The sequence below is a fragment of the Hylobates moloch genome, unplaced genomic scaffold, assembly GCF_009828535.3.
Source record: "Hylobates moloch isolate HMO894 unplaced genomic scaffold, HMol_V3 SCAFFOLD_18, whole genome shotgun sequence".
Taxonomy (NCBI): domain Eukaryota; kingdom Metazoa; phylum Chordata; class Mammalia; order Primates; family Hylobatidae; genus Hylobates; species Hylobates moloch.
Window position 1 is genome coordinate 7,122,468 of NW_026652293.1, and position 21,702 is coordinate 7,144,169.

The 21,702-nt window shown below is 49.9% G+C and overlaps 1 protein-coding gene across 2 annotated transcripts in view; it reads right to left on the reverse strand.

The window, feature by feature from the left end:
• Positions 1–4,133: 4,133 nt before the first annotated feature.
• The window catches only part of MAPKAPK2 (MAPK activated protein kinase 2), a 48,501-nt gene continuing 30,932 nt past the window's right edge, over positions 4,134–21,702 (reverse strand). Inside the window, exons 2-10 of one of the 2 annotated variants that reach the window (XM_032136464.2) lie at positions 8,374–8,513; positions 8,124–8,188; positions 7,749–7,828; positions 7,069–7,195; positions 6,403–6,478; positions 5,904–6,028; positions 5,418–5,503; positions 5,224–5,304; positions 4,134–4,563 (exon numbers count right to left, since the gene is read on the reverse strand). In XM_032136464.2, coding sequence (XP_031992355.1) covers positions 4,420–4,563; positions 5,224–5,304; positions 5,418–5,503; positions 5,904–6,028; positions 6,403–6,478; positions 7,069–7,195; positions 7,749–7,828; positions 8,124–8,188; positions 8,374–8,513 — 924 coding nt within the window. In that variant the 3' untranslated portion in view covers positions 4,134–4,419. Of the gene's footprint in view, positions 4,564–5,223; positions 5,338–5,417; positions 5,504–5,903; positions 6,029–6,402; positions 6,479–7,068; positions 7,196–7,748; positions 7,829–8,123; positions 8,189–8,373; positions 8,514–21,702 lie in introns of both variants that reach the window. The other variant, XM_058430565.1, reaches the window with a different exon arrangement.

Here is a 21,702-nt window from a genome sequence, read left to right on the forward strand (position 1 = left end):
AGACCCGCCCTGAAGCTCAGGGCAGGAGCATGGACCAGGCCTAGGCCACTGACTCGACTCCAAGCCTGGGGCTCCCTGTGCTCCCACTGCTGAGCAGCTCACTGAGGGGTGGGACCCTCCTGGTGATAAAGGCCACCTGGCAGCTGGCATTTGAGGAAGCATTTAAATCCACCATCTAGGCTGGGCACTGTGGCTTATGCCTGTAAGCCCAGCACTTTTTGGGAGGCTGAGGCGGCCGGATCACTTGAGATCAGGAGTTCGAGACCAGCCTGGCCAACATGGCGAAACCCCATCTCTTCTAAAAATACAAAAATTAGCTGGGCATGGTGGTATGCGCCTGTAATTCCAGCTACTCAGGAGGCCGAGGCAGGGGAATTGCTTGAACCTCGGAGGCGGAGGTTGCAGTGAGCCAAGATCACACAACTGCACTCCAACATGGGTGATGGAGTAAGACTCTGTCTCAGATAAATAAATAAATCCACCATCTCACTGAATTCCTTAAAACAGCCACAGGCCTAGGACTATCACCTTCATTCCACAGCAAAGAAAACCAGACCTTCCTCAGTGGAGTGGAATCCAGCCTTGTATCTCCTCTCCTCCCCGCCCCCTCTGCACTCCCTTACCAAGGCGACAGCCACGTGCTTTCTTAAAGAAGCTCTAAACTTGGAAACACGAGATCCAGGTCAGAATCCCTGACTAGCTGTGTGACGCTGGGCGAGTCCCTTTACTCCTCTGAGCCGGAGTTTCTTATAGGTAAGCTGGAGACGAGACTGACTACCCTCAGAGGTTCTGATGATGAAGAGATGGAGGGGAAGAGCCCAGCATCGGTGCTTGACAGGGGCCCAGGAGTGTCCGAAGGCTCCTCTTTACATCTCACACTGCTTAAGGGTGTTCAAGAAGCACACCTGCTCCTGAACTCATGCAAGCCAGCATCTGCCCTTAGGGACAAAAGTTTCCATTGCCATCCCACCCAGGCATTTAGCAGAGGTGTTAAGCTCTCCCTAGAGACAGGGACTCGAAGGGCCATGCCAGCATGGAAGGTCAGGGACATGGGCATGGGGGTGAAAAGGTGTGGCAAGATCCCACTAACCACACCAGACCCCTCCTGGCCCTTCGTCCCAGCCATTTTCACTGAAAACCAACCCCAGCCTGAATCCTTGCTGATCACAAAAGCATCCTCCTGAAATGGACTGAGCCAGGGAAGGAAGCAAAACACAAGGGCCAGCGTTGGACATGAGGACAAGAAGGCTGCGAGATGGACCTCCTCTGTGGCAGAGTCCTGGCCCCCAGTGATGCCCATGTCTTGGTCCCCAGACTGTGGCTATGTTCCCTTACATGGCAAAGGGGACTTTGCAGATGGGATTACGGTTAAGGGCCCTGCAATGAGGAGATTATCCTGGATTATCTGGGTGGGCTCAATCTTATCACACCAGCTGGGTCAGAGATGTGGCCACAGAAGAATCAGAAAAATGCAAGGTTGCAGTTGAAGATGGAGAAAGGGGGCCATGACCCAAGGAATGCGGGAAGCCCCCAGAATTGGAAAAGGCAAGGAAACACCCTCCAAAGAGGAATGCAGCCCTGCCGAGACCTGGGATCCAGCCAGCCTAGTGAGACCCTATCACACTCCTGACCTACAGAACCGGAACATCATAAATCTGTGTTGTTTTAAGCCATAAAATTAATATGGCAGAAGCTTTGTTAACAGGAAACTAATACAGCTTCTAAAGATAGCAGAACTCTGACAACTCCCTCTCCTTCTCTCCCTGACTCTCTCCTACCACCCCTTATTCCTCCTTCTCGGGTTATTGCTTCTAACACCTTCATAAGTGCAGACAAAATAAGTGGATTTCTCTGAAAGCAAACCCCCATGCTGGTTTGTTTTCAGCTGTGATTTTAGAGTGATGAGTAGTGTCTCGAGGCGAGAACCAACCTCAGCAACCCACTGTCATGAAGGGGAGGTCCAGGGCCTGCTGTTCCCGGGAGCTGAGGGTGGAGACATGGTCCCTCTGGTAGCAGAGGGGACAAGTAGGTCTCTCCTCCAGCGGGGAGAGGGATGTGAGTTCCAATCCCACCATGCAACTGTGGCACATCATCCCACCTTCTCAGTCACTTTCCTCACACATAAAACAACAATCAGCAGCCGCCCTGTACTGTCTCTTGCTGGCAGCTCTGAGGGTCACATAAGAAAATGCGGGTGACACAGTGAAGGATGTGCTATTTTCCCATTTGACCCAGAGGGACTGCAATGGGGCAGGTAGCCCAGTTTCTACTTTAGGCTCTGCTGCGGGTCAAGTCATCACGTGGCCCCGGCTCTGGGCTTCAGTCTTCTCATCTATGCACTGAGAATGGGCCACAGGAACCGTGAAGTCTCTTCTAGCTCCAAGGTAGAGCATTTGGTTTCTGCCTGACCCCTATCACCGCCTCCTGGAGAGTGCCGGTACTACACTAACCTGCTCCCCTGGTATCTTTACCAGGATTTCAACCAAATTCACCAGCACCCCCTCTTCCCTGGACCCTATACCAGCTGGCTTTCGCAGGCTAAAGGTACCAGCACCTGGTGGTGGCTATGTAGGTCAAAGAATCATATGCCAAAAAGAGCTTGGCTCCTGATTCTGCATTTGGCAAAAGAAGATGGGCTTGAGCCCTTGCAGCCTCCCTGTCCTGCTTTAAGGATGCCCTACACACATTCTGCCCAGGTCCTCAGTAATGAGGTGCTGGCTCCTGCTCGCCCAGGAGGCCCTCCGTTCCTCTCCCAGGATGCCCAACCCACACCCTCACCACCCAACAAAACCCCTCTGCACATAGAGGGGGTGGGGGGTAGGGCCTGAGCCCCAGGAAGAAAGAGAAAGAAAAACTCTCAACTATTAAATCTGTTTAGTAAAGACAATTTCGCTCATACAAAACAACAGTGTACAACAATCGAGTGCTGGACACACCATCTGAGACAAGGGAGGCGCTGCAGGCACCCAGTGCCTTCCCCCATACACAAAGACGACCCTGGGCGCCCCTCCACCACCTGCCCCTGAGGGAGAGGAAAGGTGAAGTATTCCTGCCACCTCTCCCTCCAAGGGAAGGGGGAGTGGGGGGCTATGGCACAGAGAGCCTACCCCAGCTGCTCCTTATCTGTGCTGGGGGAGGCTCCTCCCCTCACCGGCCCCGAAGCTGAGTTGTTTGGGGTGATGGCAAATGGCTGATGGGCAAGGGGGCAAAGTCGGGACATCTTTGGTGCAAAGACTCCCCCTGACCCACCAGGCCACACAATGGAAATCTGAGGGAAGACCTCAAAAGTGGCCCTGCCTTTGCCCACAAGGGGTAGCTGGCTGATGCCCCAGAACCCAGGAGAAACACAGGAAATGCAAAAGCTCTGTCAACAGAAGCTGCCCAGGCTCACCTACATGAGCTGGGCGGTGGCCCATGGAGAAATGGCTAAAAATTTAAGGAAAAATAAACAAAAATGGGTTAATAATGGCAAGAAGGGGAAGTAGAGAGGTCATTCAGTAGATGAGTGCCTCAGAGGACCCAGGACCAGCACTAAGTCGGGGGAGGGGGGCCCTGGGGGCTGGGGGTCCAGTCTTCCTGATCGCTGTGCCAGTGCCCAGTCACTCCTCTCTGCCTCCCGGAACCCAGCTAACAGAGACAGGCCACAGAGGGCCTGTTTCAGAATCTGGGTGGGCTTCCCAGGCACTTTGGCAGGCTCAGTATGGGCAGGGCAGACCCAAGAAGGGAGAAGGTTCCTAAGCCCCAGCAGGGCCGTCTCCCTCTGCAGCCCTGCCTGCCCCTGGCCCCTCAAATGCACGATCCCAGGCACGGATCTGCGCACTCGTACACACGTGTGCACACACACACACACACACACACACTCACTCCTATTTGTCTGGCACACTGGAGATGTGTGAGGGCTCCGAGAGAGGAAGTGCGTGGCATCCTCCTCCAAGGTGGCCTTGAGCTCCCAGAACGCCTGAGCCAGCGGGGACGACCCCAGGCTGTTGTGAAGAAACAGGGAGGGCAGACGGGACAACACAGGGACAATCCCTATGACAGTTTCCACAAATACCCTCTAACAAACCACAAGCCTTTGCGGTATCCAGAGAGGAAGGCGTCTGGTGGAGAGGAGTGGGGCAAGGACAACAAAAGAGGTTTCATAAAAACTCTAAGTCAAATTACTGATAAAATTGCAAAATGAGCACAGGTTCAAGAGCACCTTGCTCACTTCTCTCCAAAGCCTCCCAACCTCCCAGCCTCTCCCACTCTGGGGTGGCCAGAACCAAGGCAGAATTCAGCCACTGATGCAGTTCCAGGCTCCATGCAGCTGAGGAGGAGAGGAGGCAGATGTGGGCAGTTCTGTGTCTCTTCATTTAAAAAATATATTCCTGTAGAGAGTTATTGCTTGTCCTCCCGCGGGCAGGAGGGCGCGGTGGCTCAGTGGGCCAGAGCCGCAGCCTCCAGGGCCCGAGCTTTCTTCCGCCTCTTCAGCAGCAGAGGGTTGGATGCATCTTCAATCTTTTTTATCTTGATCTGCTCGTAGTCAACACGCATTGTGGCCAAGGCACTGGTCATCTCCTCCTGGGGGCACAGCAGCACCAGGAAGGGTGCAGAGAGAGCCAGAAGACAGGTAGGAGAGACAGCAGAAGAGAGATGTGAGAGACAGAAACAACAAGGGCAGGGTGAGGGCAGCAAGGGTGGGAGCGGGAGCAGAGAGAGAAGATGGGCTGGTTAGTGGTCCACGCTGACAACAGCAGCCTCACCCCAGCACTGGGCAGCAGAGAGCCTGGCTACGGCACTGCTGCTGTTCCCTGAGAGCCCCCAGTGATCCCACAGGAAAGGAGGAAGAGACCTGGGCCAGGAGTCAGGAAACCTGGGTCCAGTCTGCCCCACCCAGTCACCAATTGCGTGACCTTGAGCAGACTGCCCCCCACCTCTGGGCCTCAGTTTCTCTTCTGCAAAATTAGAAGATGACACCAGATGGTCTTTAAGGTCCCATTAGAGACCCAGGGAGTAAAAGGATTCTAAGAAACAGCTCTGAGTTTGGACAGGAACACAGAATCCTCCGCTCACAACCTGGTCAGCCAAGTGGCCTGGTTGCTGTTCTTGTCATGAAGACACTCCTGGGATGAGAGAGGCAGAACCAAGCTCTCCCCTACCAGCACCACGCCTCACACCTGGGCACTCCCCACAAGCCACCCACCCCACCTGGAGCCCCTCTCACCCAGTGGTGCCCCTCACCTTGACATCCTCCCACCGCTCCTTGTCCTCCTTCAGGACCCGGCTGGTGTGCAGTGGGGTTTGAGGGACCTTCGTCGATTGCTGAGAAGAGAGAAAAGGGGTCCAAGTGAAAGCCTGGGGTAGGGTCCTGGCTAAGACTCTGTCCTGTGGAATAGTCCCGTGAGACCCAAGGCTCCCCAGCCTGCCGAGCTTACCATGATCCAAGGGTGGTTCATAAACTCAGTGATGGTCATTCTCTGGGTGGGCTCTGTTTTCAGCAGGTTCCGAATGAGCATCTTCACTGTGGGGTGGGACAGGGGGCAGTGACAGCTCAGGGGTCACTCTCCCTGGCCTGCTCCTTTCCCCAGTTTTCATGGGGAAACCAGGTTCAAAGAGGGGGTGCATGGAGGCAGGCTGCCCGAGCAACTGGCCCCAAGGACCATTACGGCTGTGCTGTACCACTTGATAGGCCCTGCACAGCCCCACAGCCTCGGCCCTGCCTCCAGCCCTCCACACAGGCAAAATGAGGCAGGACGCACCCCGCAGGCATGGGCATAGGTGCTAACCCACAGTTACACCACGCACGACATGGAGGCCCATACGTGTGTCTGCGTGTACACACATACACACACACACACACACACACACACACACACACACACACGGGCTCTTCCCCTTGTCCTGAAAGCCTGGGTTCTTACCTTCCTCTGACACTTCTGACCATTCTGGGTTGGGAAATTCATACTGGCCCATTCGGATGCGAGTCTTCATGCCCGGAGAGATGGCAAGGCCGTGGTTGGAGTAGAAGGGGGGATACCCACACAGCCTGCATCAACAGGAGGAAGGAAGTGGGAGACAGAACAGCTGTTACTTAGGGGCCCTGCACCAGGAACAGGATGAGAAACAGGCTCTTCTCCTTGTAAAGGTCACAGAGAAATCAGGGCTCATTGACACAGGCACAATATACAAAGTCAAGCACGGGGCCCGGGAATCCAGCATAGCAAGTATCTGAGGTGCACACTTTCCAGCCCATGAGCTGGTTTACACCCGCCACTTAGCTATCGGAATTGAGAGAAGGGGCACGCAGGGGACTCCCCTGTAGAAAGGGGAATGCTAACGTCTGCCTCTTCCTCTTGTCCTGGAGAAGTACAGGCCACCCTGACTCCCTGCCCCACCCAGCCCCCTCCCCAGCACACTCACAGGATGTACATGATGACACCCAGGGACCACATGTCACAGGACTTGTCATACTTCTCTGGACCCAGCACTTCTGGAGCTGCAAATCAAAGGTCAACATGGGTGGGCCGGCCCTCAGAACCCTGTGATCCACTCAGTTTCTCTGTGAAAGATGCTCCCCATCCCAACCTTTCAGCCTATCATGAGGTGGCAGCAGCTGGGGCACAGAAGGAAGAGCCGAAGCCCAGACCAGGGACCGGAACAGAATACCCTCCTCCACGAGGAACCCTGGAACTAGGATCTTAAGATTCTAAAAATCCTAAACTGCATGAGACTTTCAGACCCATGCCATCCATTTAATTTCACAGATGCTCTGAACATGCTTTGAAAGCTTCTTCCATGCCAATCAGCTGAGGCTCCAGAACAAGACCTGAGTCCAGACTCCACTGAGAATCTGACGGAAACCATGGCTCTTCTCAGAAAGATCCTGGCAGATCCCTTCCTACAATTCCTCCACTGTAGCTTCGCTCTCACAAGCCCTACTTCTCAGCAGGTCCCAGCAGAACCAGCACCAGAAGGCGTCATACAGACACAACTCTCCTAGGATTTGCGACCCCCCAGATAGCCAACAGGAGGGGTTGAGAAAAGTTCTGGGAAAAGCCTAGGTCCCTGGGTTCCCTGTGGACTTACCCACATAGTATGGCGTATAACAAGGAGTGGTCAAAGAGTTGTGGCTGGTGGTTTCCTTGGCAAAGCCAAAGTCAGTGAGTTTCAGGATGGCGTTGGGCCTTTTGGAGGTGTACAAGAGATTCTCAGGCTACAGAAAGAGAGACAGAAAAATAGCAACCCTGCTGGACCTGGGAGGGGCTATCAGAAACCAAAAGGATCCTGGTTCCTCCCTTCCTCTACTCATCCAGCAACCATTTGCCTATCCCGGGCACTGCCCACCACGAGAAGCGGCAGCTCTCTATGGGTGTCTGTCCAGCCCATGCGCTGCCCATCACAAGGAGTGGCAGCTCTCTATGGGCAGGTGCCTGCCTCTGCAGGGTTTCCAGAATGCCTGGAGATAACAGACTGACACTGACACACAGAACCCGCAGTAAACACCACAGGAACAGAGAAACCAAGAGTGTGACTGGGGGGTTCTGCCTGAGGAGAACCACAGGGCTGAGTGGGGCCAGAGAATGCTTCACTACTGGGTTTAGGGGTTTGCCCATGGGCAGAGGGCAAGGCCCTACAAGGCAGAGAATGGCATGCTCAGGAACCAGGCAGCAAGGATGCAGGGTGGCCTGGCAACCATCTCTGGGGTGGCCATGGCCCCTTTGTTGCCCCCCACAGCACTCGGGCTCAGGGTTATGAACAGCTGGCACCTTGACATCCCGATGGGCAATGTTGATTGAGTGCAGATACTGGATGGCCTCACCGATGCTCTTCATGATTTCGGATGCTTCTGTAGAGGGGAGGGAAGAGAGAGTGGGAAAGAAAGTCACAAAGACACGTCATTAGGCTTGAAAACCCAGTGCACCAGTCCCACCTCTGTGCAGCCTGAGGCTCCCCACAGCCACCACCCACCCCAGAAACAAAGCCACCAGGAGCTGCCCTGGTCAGCTAAGGCACCCCTTGCAGCATGCTGGAGGGGGCAGCAGCCTCAGCACCCTTCCCCAAGAGCAGGCACTGCAAAGGCCCCCTTCAGACCCCCACTGCCCTGCCTGCCTGCACCTGCTCCCACAACAGACCCTTTCTACCTCTTTCTGTGAATGCCTGGTCTCCTCGATCCTGGATTCGGCTAAAGAGTTCTCCACCATCCAAACTGAAATGAAGCCACAGTGAGATCCAGAGAACACAACAGCCCGCCGCCACTCTCCACTGCCCCCCAAAAAATCAAGTGTTTACATTCCAGGCTTCAGGCCCATCCCTGGGCTGTCCTCAGAGGGCGAGGTGCCTGAGTGAGGAGTGGGAACAGGCTGGGCCGGGACCAGAACAGTGGCTGCTTACCATTCCATGACAATCAGCAGGCACTTCCTCCCTGCATACAGATTCTCGTACACATCCACAATCCGTACGATGTGCGGGCACTGGGAGGCCCGCCAGTGCAGCTCCACCTCCCTGCGGGCCTTGGGGCAGTCCTGAAGCATCTGCAGGCCAAACAGCTTCCTGAGTAACTGCGTTGTCACATGGGCCTGCTCTAAGCCCCTGGCCCGCATGCCCTGACATCGCCACCGACATACCACAAACCCCCCACTCCTGCTAGCCCCTCCCTACCAGCCCCCTTGGCACATTTCCTGAGGCCTCTGCAGTTCCTTATCTGCTCTATATGAAATCTCACGATGACTCTCTTGGGACCTTGACAGCTACACTGAGATCAGCCCTCAGGCCATTCAGTCCAGCGTAGGCCTGTCTCCAGCTTAGGCCATGAAGTCCACTCTAGAAGGCAGGCAGCACTCAGGTACTGGGAAGCAGGGGGTGAAGGGGCTTCGGGGAGAAAGGCAGACTGAGAAAAACGAATACAGTGTTGGAAAGGGGGCTAGAGAGAAGAGAGAATCCAGAGTCCATAGGAAAAGGCACCTCCGCAATTACTCGGACCCAGCACAACAAATCCAGAGCAGTGTTCTCTCTACCTCTGTAGCTGACTTCAACCAGGCAACAGATGGCCTTGGAAGTCAGCCAGATGCCAGTTTGAATCCAGTTATTACCAGATTTCCAAGCTTGAGCAAGTTACTTAACTCGTCGAACCTCACTGATGCCCCTTCTTCTCCCTGGACCAGTTGGCTAGGGGTATTAAAGGAGGCTGGCTTCTCACCAGTCTCAGGGGTTCAATCTTGACTTGTCTAAGCCAGTCTCATTAATTCCAGACCCTTTGCTAGTGACTGGCTTGGGAACAAGCCTACAATCCAACTGGCCAAGAGCCTTGTAAGAAATCTGCTGCCGGGCACGGTGGCTCGCGCCTGTAATCCCAGCACTTTGGGAGGCCGAGGCGGGCAGATCACGAGGTCAGGAGATCGAGATCATCCTAGCTAACACGGTGAAACCCTGTCCCTACTAAAAATACAAAAAAAATTAGCCAGGCATGGTGGCGGGCGCCTGTAGTCCCAGCTACTCAGGAGGCTGAGGCAGGAGAATGGCGTGAACCCTGAGAGGCGGAGCTTGCAGTGAGCCGAGATCACACCACTGCACTCCAGCCTGGGCAACAGAGTGAGACTCCATCTCAAAAAAAGAAAAAGAAATCTGTTAAGAGGCTTCTTAAAGGGAGCACAAGAAACCTACATCATCTCTCCTGCATATGGCACCTGGGACCATGACAATCACATTATTACCAGTAAGGGGGGCCTAAAAGGATAAACCAATGCACTGAGGAAGGCAACCAGGAGAAATGGCAATCACCTGGATCCTCGCTGACATCACCAGGGATCCCTCAGGACTTCTTTTTGACAAGACAATAAACTCTTCTTACTGTTTAAGCTGCTTTTCATGAAATTTTCTATTGCTTGGAGCCAAAAGCATCCTTATCTACCCTTCCTTTGTAAAGTGGGGATGGATAATGGCTTCTGTTTCACAGATTTGTTGTGAGGATTAAATGAAATATTTCCACAAAGCATCTCACAGAGTGTCTGACATGTGCTCACTAATAGCTGTCATTTTTATCACCAATTGTCTAAGTGCAAGCACAGGTGCCAAAATAATTAAGACAAGGACACTCACAGATTTAGCATCTTCATGGGAAGCCAAGATGAGCCCTATACAGTCCACACTCCAACTGCTTTGGACATTCAGAGGGCTGGGGTGTCCAAGAGACATGCTAGGAAGGAAATGGACAGGCAGAGGGAAGGCATGCAGGCAGAGGGAAATGTGGGATGCAGGTGCTGACTGACCGAGATGGAGTGCAGCTGGGGTGATATAGCAGGGAAGCCTAAGAACCTGCTGGAAAGTGTCTGAAGCTTGCAAATAAGATCAGATGGCCATGATGGAGCCAGCTTGCAGAGGGAAGGGAAGGGCAAACGAGCATTTCCAACAAGAAAGCTGGCATACATTTATGCTACGGTCCATGATGTGCTGGGTTTTTCCTAACTGTACATTTGCCATTTTACAGGATGAGGAAGCTGAGGCTCAGAGAAGTAGCATGCCCAAGGCTAAGTTTCTGAGAAAAGGCAGAGCCAAGGTTGGAATCCAGGCCTGGTAGACTCCAAAGACCGAGTCTTTCCACCACACCACCCAGCTTTTAGAGGAGGCTGGAAGCCAAGATTTCTCAGACCGACTTTGCAGAGGCAATTCCCCAAACAGGTGTCTAGAAGGAATCAATGACTGGATAACTCAGTCTCGTCCATGGAGTAACAGGTGGCCGAAGCCAATAATTGCAGGAGGCAAGGTTCCCAGGAGGTCACACTGCCACCTTGTGGCCATAGAGGACACCGCATGGGTCTTGAGTTCTGCCACTTCCAACTTCATTCGGGTTTGTTTGTTTCTGAGACAGGGTCTCGCTCTGTTGCCCAGGCTGGAGTGCAGTGGCACAATCTTGGCTCACTGTAACCTCCGCCTCCCGGGTTCAAACAATTCTCCCACCTCAGCCTCCTGAGTAGCTGGGATTACAGGTGTGAGCCACCATGTCTGGCTAATTTTTTGGTTTTTTTAGTAGAGACGGGGTTTCACCATGTTGGCCAGGCTGGTCTCAAACTCCTGGTCTCAAGTGATACCCCACCTTGGCCTCCCAATGTGCTGGGATTACAGGTGTGAGCCACCATGCCCAGCCTTCAACTTCATTCATTTGGATGTACCAGGAAAAATGTTTACTTTCCCATGCTCTAAGGGGAGCAGAAGGCACTGGCCAATTTCCTTTGTATATAATTCAATCCAGCAAGCATTTACGGAGCTCCTACTATGGGCCATGCATTGCACTGAATGTCAAAACCAAATAGAGCAGTCCTGATCTGGAAAAGCCTAGGCTAGCGGGGGGCAGAAGAAGATATGAGGGGAGACACAGAAAATCCTTAAAATCCAGTGAGATTACATGCTGTAAGAGTGCTAAATTCAAAGGGTTCACGAGGAACAAGGTTTCCAGAGCAGCCAAGCAGAAAGAACCTTGATCGCCCCCTACAGGCACACAGGAACTGGAGCCCAGAGGAGAAGAATCAAAGTTGTCAGATTTACTCAGAAGCAATGCCTGGTTGTAGAGTTACAATCAGGGAAGACTTGGCCCAGTCTGAAATTTGTCAATTTCTTCTTGCACAGCCTCACAGAGAGGTCTACCTTTCAGAGTCTGTGCCACATGCATTTAGGAGCGATGATACCTGCCTAGCCTCCCCCTCATAGAAACATTATGAACATCTAATTAAATAATACCTCTAAAAGTGCTTTATTATCAGAAAGGCATTCATCACTGTCAACCAGTACCATTAATGCCACAGTACAGGGGGGTCCCTCCGTCACCACTGAGTTGAGGCTGGAGCATGTGGATGTAACCAGCACAAGTTATCAGCAAGATTGTAGACTGGGTTTCTGTCTTCAGCCCAGTGACCACCACCAGGACATCTGCCAACCAGAGCTGTGCTAAGTGAGGATGCACCAAGGTCCAAATCTAAATGCATGCTCCTTAGCACCCCCTGAATTCCAAGCACCCACTGCAACTTCCACGCTTTCTGCCCTAGACACGTTAGGAGTGCATGGCACAAGGCAAAAGAGAGTTTGCGCAAGGAGGGCTAGGTTCACATCGCACTTCCAGACTTGCACAAGCTCTCTACCCATTAGAGGAGACGGGTGTAGCACAGTGAACCTAGGCTTTGCAATTACATGCATTTTGAATCCCAGTTCTGTACTTCCTAGCTTGTGTCACGCAAGCCCACCTATCTTTCTGGAAAGGGTTTCCTCATCCGTAAAATTAGATTCAACTTCGTGAAATAATATCCTCGAAGGTGCTTCAGAAACTCTATATAGGGTACTTTTCACTTTGAAAAAATTTACCATTTTGCATATTTATGCCTTATCTGCCCAACCTAACTGAGTTTCTAATGGGCAAGATCTAATTTGATTTCTGTTTACTCCCTCCCCTCTTCCTTCCCTCACCTCGTGGTTAGAAACTTCTGAGCTAACACCCCCTCATTCTGTTGCTTCTTCTCCCTACTAAACTCTCTCCCCCAGTGACTGAGTGAGGGTGAGCTGTCCTTTCCATCCTGAAATAAATTGGAAAAGGTAGTATTTTAAATTTCTTAGAAAAACTTAGCAAGAATTTCCCATTAAGACTGGTCATTGCACATCCTGCATTTGTATTCCAGAACTTAAATTAAAAAAAAAAAAAAAAGACTGGTCATTGACATCCATCCAGGCACATGTTTATCAGAAATCCCTGACTGGATAGGAAAATCTACCCGAGCAATGAAAGACCTTCAAATGGGTGAGGCAGGCTGGCTGACGTCATGGGGGCAACAGCCCTGAAGTGCCAAAGTGGCTCTGTGGACAAGTGTGGAGCGCAGAAGGCCTGGAGAGAGGAAACCAAGAATGTGCTAATCTGGAGTACAGGGCTAAGTAAAGAACACCAGGGGAGGTGGCCTGCGCTCCAAGCCAAAGAAGAGACAGGAAAGGAAAGCAGGACTCCTAGGGCACTGCCAGAGGCCACCAGCAGAGCGAGGCAGCAGGTCCACCCAGAAGCCAAGGCCCCCGCTCCTTGGGCATGGGCATTGCCATGGGCAGTGGAGGCCAACAGGCCCTGAACCACGCTCTGAGGACCGGAGACTACAAGAAGGAAGGGTCTTCCCACTAAAAAGCCACAGATCATGAGTCGAGGAATGCCTGGAGGAATTGTGAAATATGTGAAGCCCAAACTAAGCCCCAGTCCAACATCGTGACTCACCTCAGCCCCACACAGTTTGTGCCTGAAATTCTCTTACGAGTAGAAAAGGTTAATGATTGCGTATGCTCAGCTGCAACGCAACAGGCAAGGCCCCCTGCCAACTGCGGCAGGGGCAGGGGGCCAAGCCACAGAGCCCATTGCCTGGGAAGGAAACTCTAGGGCAGCGGCAGTGAGGGAGCTGCGGGAGGTGCCTAATTGCAGTCCCATGCCTCTCTGTCTCTGCAGAACCTGAGGGGAAGGACAGGACCCCTCCCCCATTCAGGGTGTGCATGGTTCCCCTCATCTCCTCCTGCAAGTCTGCCATTGTGGAGCCACGTGGAAAGACTCAGGAGTGGTCAGCATGAGAAGCCTGGCTGAGCTAGAGGACAGGAAAGCAGCCGGCACCCAGGCCTGACGTGCCATTCGCCAGCAAGGTGGACATGAAGACAAGACTGGGAAGGAGCAGGCCCCAGGTCCTCAGGAGGACACCCTTCACAAGTGCCACTGCTCACTAGCTATGTGAACTTGGGCAAGTTTCCAACCCCTTTGTGCCTTGGTTCCCTTATCCATTAATAGGACAGTAATAGCCCCTACCTCATGGGGTTGCTATACGAGATGAGTTAATAGATGTGCATGATGTAAATAACTAAGAATAACGCTTGGCACGTAATAAGTACTGCATCCGGGTTTGCTATTATTATTCTGCTCCCCACTCCCCATGTGTTGGAGTCCCACTGGGGTGGGCAACTGGGATTCCATTACACCCATTTCAATGAAGGTGTTATTAATAGCTCTCGGCACTGGACAGAGGGGGAACCCCAGGACATGGGGAGGAAAGCAGGCTGTGGCATCCCAGCCCTGCAAACTCCCTCACTACACCACCTAAGCTGGGCAGCTAGGGGCGGGGGTGCACATGTAATGAGAGAAGGAAGACATCCCTCCCCAAAACAGACTCTGATTCAGCGCCAAGAGCGATGCAAAAGGCTGATTCTGGCACCAAGTGTGTTGTGGGTGTGTGGTGCGGTATGTGGTGCATGTTGTCAAACAAGACCTCCTCTTCACTCCGAGGAGGCAGCTGGGGGTCAGGGGGAAAGCCACGTGTGTCACACACTAACCCACCATGCCTCCGGGCCAGGGCCACCCACTCTGGTTCCTGGACCACCAGCACCTCTGCTGCACCACATGGAGGATGGCTGGCCCAGGTGCTCTGCGGGGTGTAAAGGAAAGAGGACTCAGGAGGGCAGCTGCTGTGGGTGAGCCTCAGCAACCTCTTAGCAAGGTGCTGGAGCAGGCTGCAGGCCGAGGGGGGCTGGCAGTGCTCTGTGCTAAGTGGCTGCTAAGTACTGTTGGCCCTTGAACAACCCAGGTTTGAACTGTGTGGATCCATTTATACAGGGATTTTCTTCCACTTCTGCCAGCCCTGCAGCAGCAAGACCAACCTTTCCTCTTCCTCCTCCTCCTCCTCTTCCTCAGCCTACTCAAAGTGATTTTCTTAATGATGCTTATTTTCTTTAGCTTATTTTATTCTAAGAATAAAGATATAATACACGTAACAGACAAAATATGTGTTAATCAACTATGTAATCAGTAAGGCTTCGGGTCAACAGTAGGCTATTATTTAATAGTAGTTCTAGGGGAATCAAAAGTTTTCTTTTGTTTCTTTGTTTTGTTTTTGTTTTTGTTTTTGTTTTTGTTTTTTTGAGACAGAGTCTCGCTCTGTTGCCCAGGCTGGAGTGCAGTGGCACAATCTCTGCTCACTACAAGCTCCGCCTCCCGGGTTCACGCCATTCTCCTGCCTCAGCCTCCCGAGTAGCTGGGACCACAGGTGCCCACCACCACACCCGGCTAAATTTTTGTATTTTTAGTAGGGACGGGGTTTCACCATGTTAGCCAGGATGGTCTTGATCTCCTGACCTCGTGATCCACCCACCTCGGCCTCCCAAAGTGCTGGGATTACAGGTGTGAGCCACCATGCCCAGCCTTTTTTTTTTTTTTTTTTTTTTTTTTTGAGATAGAGTTTCACTCTCGTTACCCAGGCTGGAGTGCAATGGTGCGATCTCGGCTCATCGCAACCTCCACCTCCTGGGTTCAAGTGATTCTCCTGCCTCCGCCTCCCGAGTAGCTGGGATTACAGGTGTGTGCCACCATGCCCGGCTAATTTTGTATTTTTAGTAGAGACAGGGTTTCTCCACGTTGGTCAGACTGGTCTCGAACTCCCAATCTCAGGTGATCCGCCCAACTGAGCCCCCCAAAGTGGGAATCAAAAGTTTTATGTGAATTGTTGACTGCTCAGGGGCCAGTGCCCCTAACCCTTGCATTGTTCAAGGGTCAACTGTGCTTCAAATGGGTCATCTCACCCACTTCACCCCCACCCTGGGAGGAAACATCCTATTTTATAAATGAGAAAACTCACTGAGTCATTAGTTCACGACCTTTTGGCCAGTTGTCCCTGACAGGGCTGGAATTTGAATCCTGCTGTGGCTGCTCCTAAAGCCTCCTTTCCACCATCCCACAGTAAGGCAAAGAGTTCAAAATCTGCCCAAGACTGTCCGCAACAGCAACAGCCAGAAATGGAGGTTGAAAATGCCTTAAAGTGCAAACCCTTTGATGTTAAAATTCTACTTTTAGAATTTCATCCTCAGGTATTAATCATAGATGTATCGTTAAGAAAATATATACCTCAAGAGTTATTTACCTTTACTAGGAATAGCTAACAAACTTATTAGTCTACTTTGTGTTGCTATTAAGAAATACCTGAGACTGGGTAATTTATAAAGAAAAGATGTAACTGGCTTATAGTTCTGCAGCTGGTACAAGCGTGGCACTAGTATCTGCTTTTGGTGAGGCCTCAGGAAGCTTACAATCATGGTGGAAGGTGAAGGGGGAGCAGGGATGTCACATGGCAAGAGCAGGATCAATGGGGCGGGGTGCCACCCACTTTTAAACAACCAGATCTCCTAAGAACTTACTATCTTGAGAACAGCACCAAGCCATTCACGAGGGATCTACCGCCATGGCCCAAACACCTCCCACCAGGCCCCACCTCCCACGTTGGGGATTACACTTCAACATGAGATTTGGAAGAAACAAACATCCAAACTATATGACAAACTTAAGGCCCAGAGATAAGTAATAGAGGTTGTTTTATGTAAAAGTGAGTTTAGCTACACAATCTACAGTCACTAAAACGGTGTTTCAGATGAATGTTAAATGGGGAAATGTAGATTCCTGAGTGTCTACTAGATTCTCAGATATCATCACTGTCACTGTCTAGAATACTATCCTATTTTTTCTTTTGCATCCCAAATCCCAATGTGTACTTTCTTTAAATTTCATTATCAGAACATGTCTGATGGTAAGTGAAAGTTACAAACCCTTATGTACAGCATAAGTGCTACATGGATATTTATTGGCTCTGTATATAAAAAAAATAAAGGCATAGGGGCCAGGCATAGTGGCTCACATCTATAATCCCAGCACTTTGGGAGGCCAAGGCGGGCAGATTACTTGAAGTCAGAAGTTCATGACCAGCCTGGTCAACATGCTGAAACCCTGTCTCTATCAAAAAATACAAAAAAATTAGCCAGGCGTGGTGGCACGCACCTGTATGTAATCCCAGCTACTTGGGAGGCCGAGGTGGGAAAATCACTTGAACCCAGGAAGCGGAGGTTGTAGTGAGCCTGCACTCCAGCCTGGGCAACAGAGCGAGACTCTGTCTCAAAAAAAAATAAATAAATAAAGGCATTAAGACTCAATGAATTGTTAATAGTAATGATCTCTGAAAGACAGAATCGCAGATTTAATTTCTTTTATTATGTCTTTATTTTCTAGGTGATTTACAATTAGGATATGTTACTTTTTAAAGAGACAAAGAAGCTTAGCTCTCCGAATTTTAGTCAGAGGGCAGCCATCCACGCCTCAGGTCCTATGGCCATGGAGCATATCTCTGGGGCTTCTGGAAACTCTGCCAGGTGGAAGATCTGGAGCCAGAGAGGGACACAGGAGGAGACACACGAGCACTTGATCCCATCCTCACAGAATGGATCACTCAGTGAAACCCCGGAGTGCCCAGCATGTGCCACACACTGGTTTAGAGGATGCCAAGGTCATAATAGACAACATGACAAATAAGGCCCGTGACCGCCACAGAACTTAACATTTTAGTGCAGGAGGTACACCAAAAACAAGCTCAAAGAAAATAGTTTTAATTATACACTGTGATTTGTGCTGCAAAGGAAAGAAATAAGATGCTGCCACAAAAGCAGCAATGGTTTAAGGGAGAATCCTTTTCATCTCTCAAAATTACAGACAGCTGCTTATAGGCTGGAGCAAGATGTCACACTTCTCAATTAGCCCAGCTTGGAAGCATAGGAGGTGGCAGACAGAGCAATCTTGGCTGAACTACTGACCTTCCTCTACATTGACTGGGGAAGACAGTATGTCCTCCTTTCAGAGCCTCTGCAAAGCTCAATGAGGAGTGATGATGGTTCTCCCCTAGAACCATGATCTAAACATAAATCTAACAACAGGTTTTAAAAGCCTTAGAAGGTTGATGAGATAAAGATACCACACAGACCCTTCACGTGGGTGCACATATTCCCAAACATTTGGTTGGGAGGCAAAAGCAAGTCTCTATTTGTTATTAATGTTGATTAATATGATGGGGAAAAGTCCCTACCCAAAACAAAGCTAAGAGTTACAACGGGGAATCTCAATACCAAAAGCCTTAAAACAACCACGCGTCACTGCCCGGAAGATGGGGCCTGGCTCGACAGCGGGCCACCGTCCCTGTCGGCCCTCTCTCCAGAGCTGTCACAGGCAGTCACAAAAGCCTAGGGCTCAACAAAAAGTCAAGAGGCCTAAAAATCGCACTGTAGATGACAAATCTTTAAAATATTTGCAACACATGATGGATAAAAGGCTAACTTAACTCAGGCAAATCAATTGTTGAAGATCAACAACCTAATATAAAAATGGCCAAATGATAAGAACAGGCAGTTCAAAGCAAGAGAAACACAGATGGCTGAATGGAAGATGCTCAGTGTAGCTCAAAGAGAAATGTTTATAAAAAAGATGATAATTTCAACAGACTGGCAAAAAAAAATTTTTAATGTTTGACCAAAATAAAACTCCCAAGTTTATGCAAAGATCTGGGGAGAAAAGGCACTCTCTCACACATTCAGTTGGTAGAGAAATAAACTAGTATTTTTGAGGAGGTATTTGGCCATGTCTATCAAAATTGTAAATGTTCAAACCTTGGACCCAGTAATTACCCAGCAAGAAACCATCCTACAAATTATATTCATAAAGCATTTTAATGGCAAAATAAACTGGTAATAACCTAAATGCCTACCAATAAGAGGCTGGTCAGATAAATGAAATGACAGCAAATCCATACAATGGAATAACATGCAGTGTCATAGAAGAAAGAGGCAGCTCCCCATCCGCGGCGATGGGGAGAGCAGGATGCTATTAAATGGGAAAGCAGATAAGGACCAAAATGATATAATACTCTGGCTTTATCTTTAACATCCTTTTTTTTTTGGAGACAGAGTCTCACTCTGTCGCCCAGGCTGGAGCTGCAGTGGCGCGATCTTGGCTCACTGCAAGCTCTGCCTCCCGGGTTCACATCATTCCCCTGCCTCAGCCTCCCAAGTGGCTGGGACTACAGGCGCCCACCACCATGCCCGGCTAATTTTTTGTATTTTTTAGTAGAGACAGGGTTTCACCATGTTATCCAGGATGGTCTCAATCTCTTGACCTCGTGATCTGCCCGCCTCAGCCTCCCAAAGTGCTGGGATTACAGGCGTGAGCCACCGCGCCTGGCCAACATCCTAATTTTTTAAATAGAACTGCTTCCACCTTACTTAAGTAGCTTTTAAAGTATATTCATAAAGACAAGAAGCAAACACACCAAAAAGTTAATTAGTGGTTAATTATAAGTGGTAGTAATATGGATGACATTTTCTTCTTTTGCATATTTTTAAAATTTTCAAAAACAAAAAAGTAAAGTACTGAACAGAATATATAGCATAATCCCATTTGTGTAGTTTTGTTGCTATTGTTTTGTTTTTTATGGAAGAGGGGAGAGGATATATGAAATCGTAGATGTTTAAATTTTTTTCTGGAGGAATTTACCTCCCCCGCAAAAAAAAGGTAGCAGTGTTGACTACTAGGGAATAGGTACTAGAGAGAGGTATGTATTTTTTTTCTTTCTGTTTTATATCCCTATGTATTGTTTGAACCTTTACCATCTGAATGAAATTTTTTTAAAAAACTAAGTGAAAGGGTTTGGATTCTGAGGTGCAGTATGATTCAGGTCTTATATTTGAACCCTGGCCTGAGACAGTGTCACAGATGTGCCCCAAATGTAGGCCAATCTTCCTGCTAGAGGCAGGAGAGCAGAGATGAGAAATTTCACATTGGCCACAGGAGGAAGAGAGGCCTTGCATAACTCTAGGTCAGAGGCCACACTTGACCAGGCCTGGCATCTTCCCAGAGGACATAACCCTAAGAATTGATAAGGAGTGAGCAGAGGCCCCAAAGCCCCAAACCACTGCTGCAAACCACTTCTGACTTATATGGACATGAACACTGCACACAGCAGTGATGTCAACCACACAGGAGTCTTGGGTAGGAAACTGAAAGATGGGGACAGAGATATTTCTGTTTCTTCCAGCAAATGACATTGAAAAAGAAAGAGGAATTTTCATTTCAACCGCATCAAATCATGTACCAGGTGCAGTTTATATATAGCAAATATTGCTATATTTAAGCTTCCTAGCAGCCCTACAGAACAGGATCCATTGCTGACTCCATCGTACAGGTGCGGCAACCAAGGCCCAAGGAAGTATTAATAATTTGCCCAAGGCCACATGGCTAGTAGGTAATAAAGCCAGGACTCAGACCCAATTCAGATCTAACCTTTTATTCACAACAAAGGAGGCTTTGACAAATAAATCCTGAGCTGGTAATATTAGTTTACCGTTGGCTCTCTCGTCCCCTCCTAAGTGACTCGTCTTTGCTCTGTTCACAGGCCTGCCCTATTCACATCAGGCCTGGGGCCAGAGCCCAGTAGAGAAGAGTCACAATAAACACTTACCGATTAAATGGGCAGACTGTACACCAGAACAACAAGATACAAGGCAGGTTTCCCTAGGAGACCAGGCAGACAGTGGTAGGAAGGAAACACCCTAAATGCTCCAAGTTGGCTTTAAGCTAAAATCCAAGTGGCAAGAAGAAAAAGATCATGTTCTTAGTAGTGTCTAGGGATCTAGCATCTACTTCAAAAAATCCACAGAGATGGGCAAACTAGCAAGAGAAAGTAAGACGGAAGGAGGTAAGGAACACTGCGCCTCTGGCCTAAGCATCCCCCATGCATATGACCCTGTGCGGCTGCCAAAGCAAATCTAAAATTTTACTTTGAAGCAACAAAAGCAAGCTCAACTTCATCACCCCAGCTGAGCAGAATGAGACTCACGGCAACGTATACCTGAGTCCACACATCTCATGGAGGGTGGAGGAGAGTTGAGAGAGAATATGGAGGAAGAGAAGGATCCTACAAATCAAGAGGACAGCCCACACACACACATCCCCCACCCAGTACACAATTCCACACACCTAAGGCCGGAGACAACTGGGTGAGGAGAGAAGGAAAAAGAACCGGAAGATAGATCATTGTTGTGGTGACATACAGCAGACTACACGGCCAGGGAGAAGACAGGAACCACTCTTTCCTACACAGTGAGAGAAATGGCCGGACACAAGAGTGAGTTCAAGCCACCAACACCAACACAAAGTCACTGTGAGAGAGAAGTCGAGGTCATGCCTTCTGCTACGAGCAGGGCACCTGATAAATAAATTCTCATTCTACATCACCTCTCACACAGCTGAAGATACAAGGAAGGGAACTATTACCCTGAACTTACTTCTGACCAGGAAGGAAAACCTAGTAAATTATGTTTAATAACAAAAAAAAAATACTTCAGCTAGCAAAAACAGTAACAACAAGAACACCACATTGGGAGGAAGTGAGCTTGTCAATTCAGAGTTCAAAGGAGGGAAATTAAAAAAAAAAAAGAAACTGAGACAAAAACAGTTGTTTAGCCTAGACTTCAAAAAAACCAATATTTAGGTCAGTCGTGGTGGATCACACTGAAATCCCAGCACTTTGGGAGGCTGAGGCAGGAGAATGGCTTGATGACTAAGAGGATACAAAAAGGAGAAGGAGGAGTTCAAGACCAGCCTGGGCAACACAGGGAGACCCCGTCTCTATGAATAATTTAAAAAATTAACAGGGCATGGTGGCACTAGCCTGTGGCCCCAGCTACTCAGGAGGCTGAGGCAGGAGGATCACTGAGCCCAGGAGGTCAAGGTTGCAGTGAGCCAATGATCATACCACTGCACTTCAGCCTGGGCAACAGAATGAGACCCTGTCAAAAAAAAGAAAAAGAAAGAAAGAAGAAAGAAGGAAAGAAAGAAAAAGAAAGAAAGAAAGAAGAAAGAAA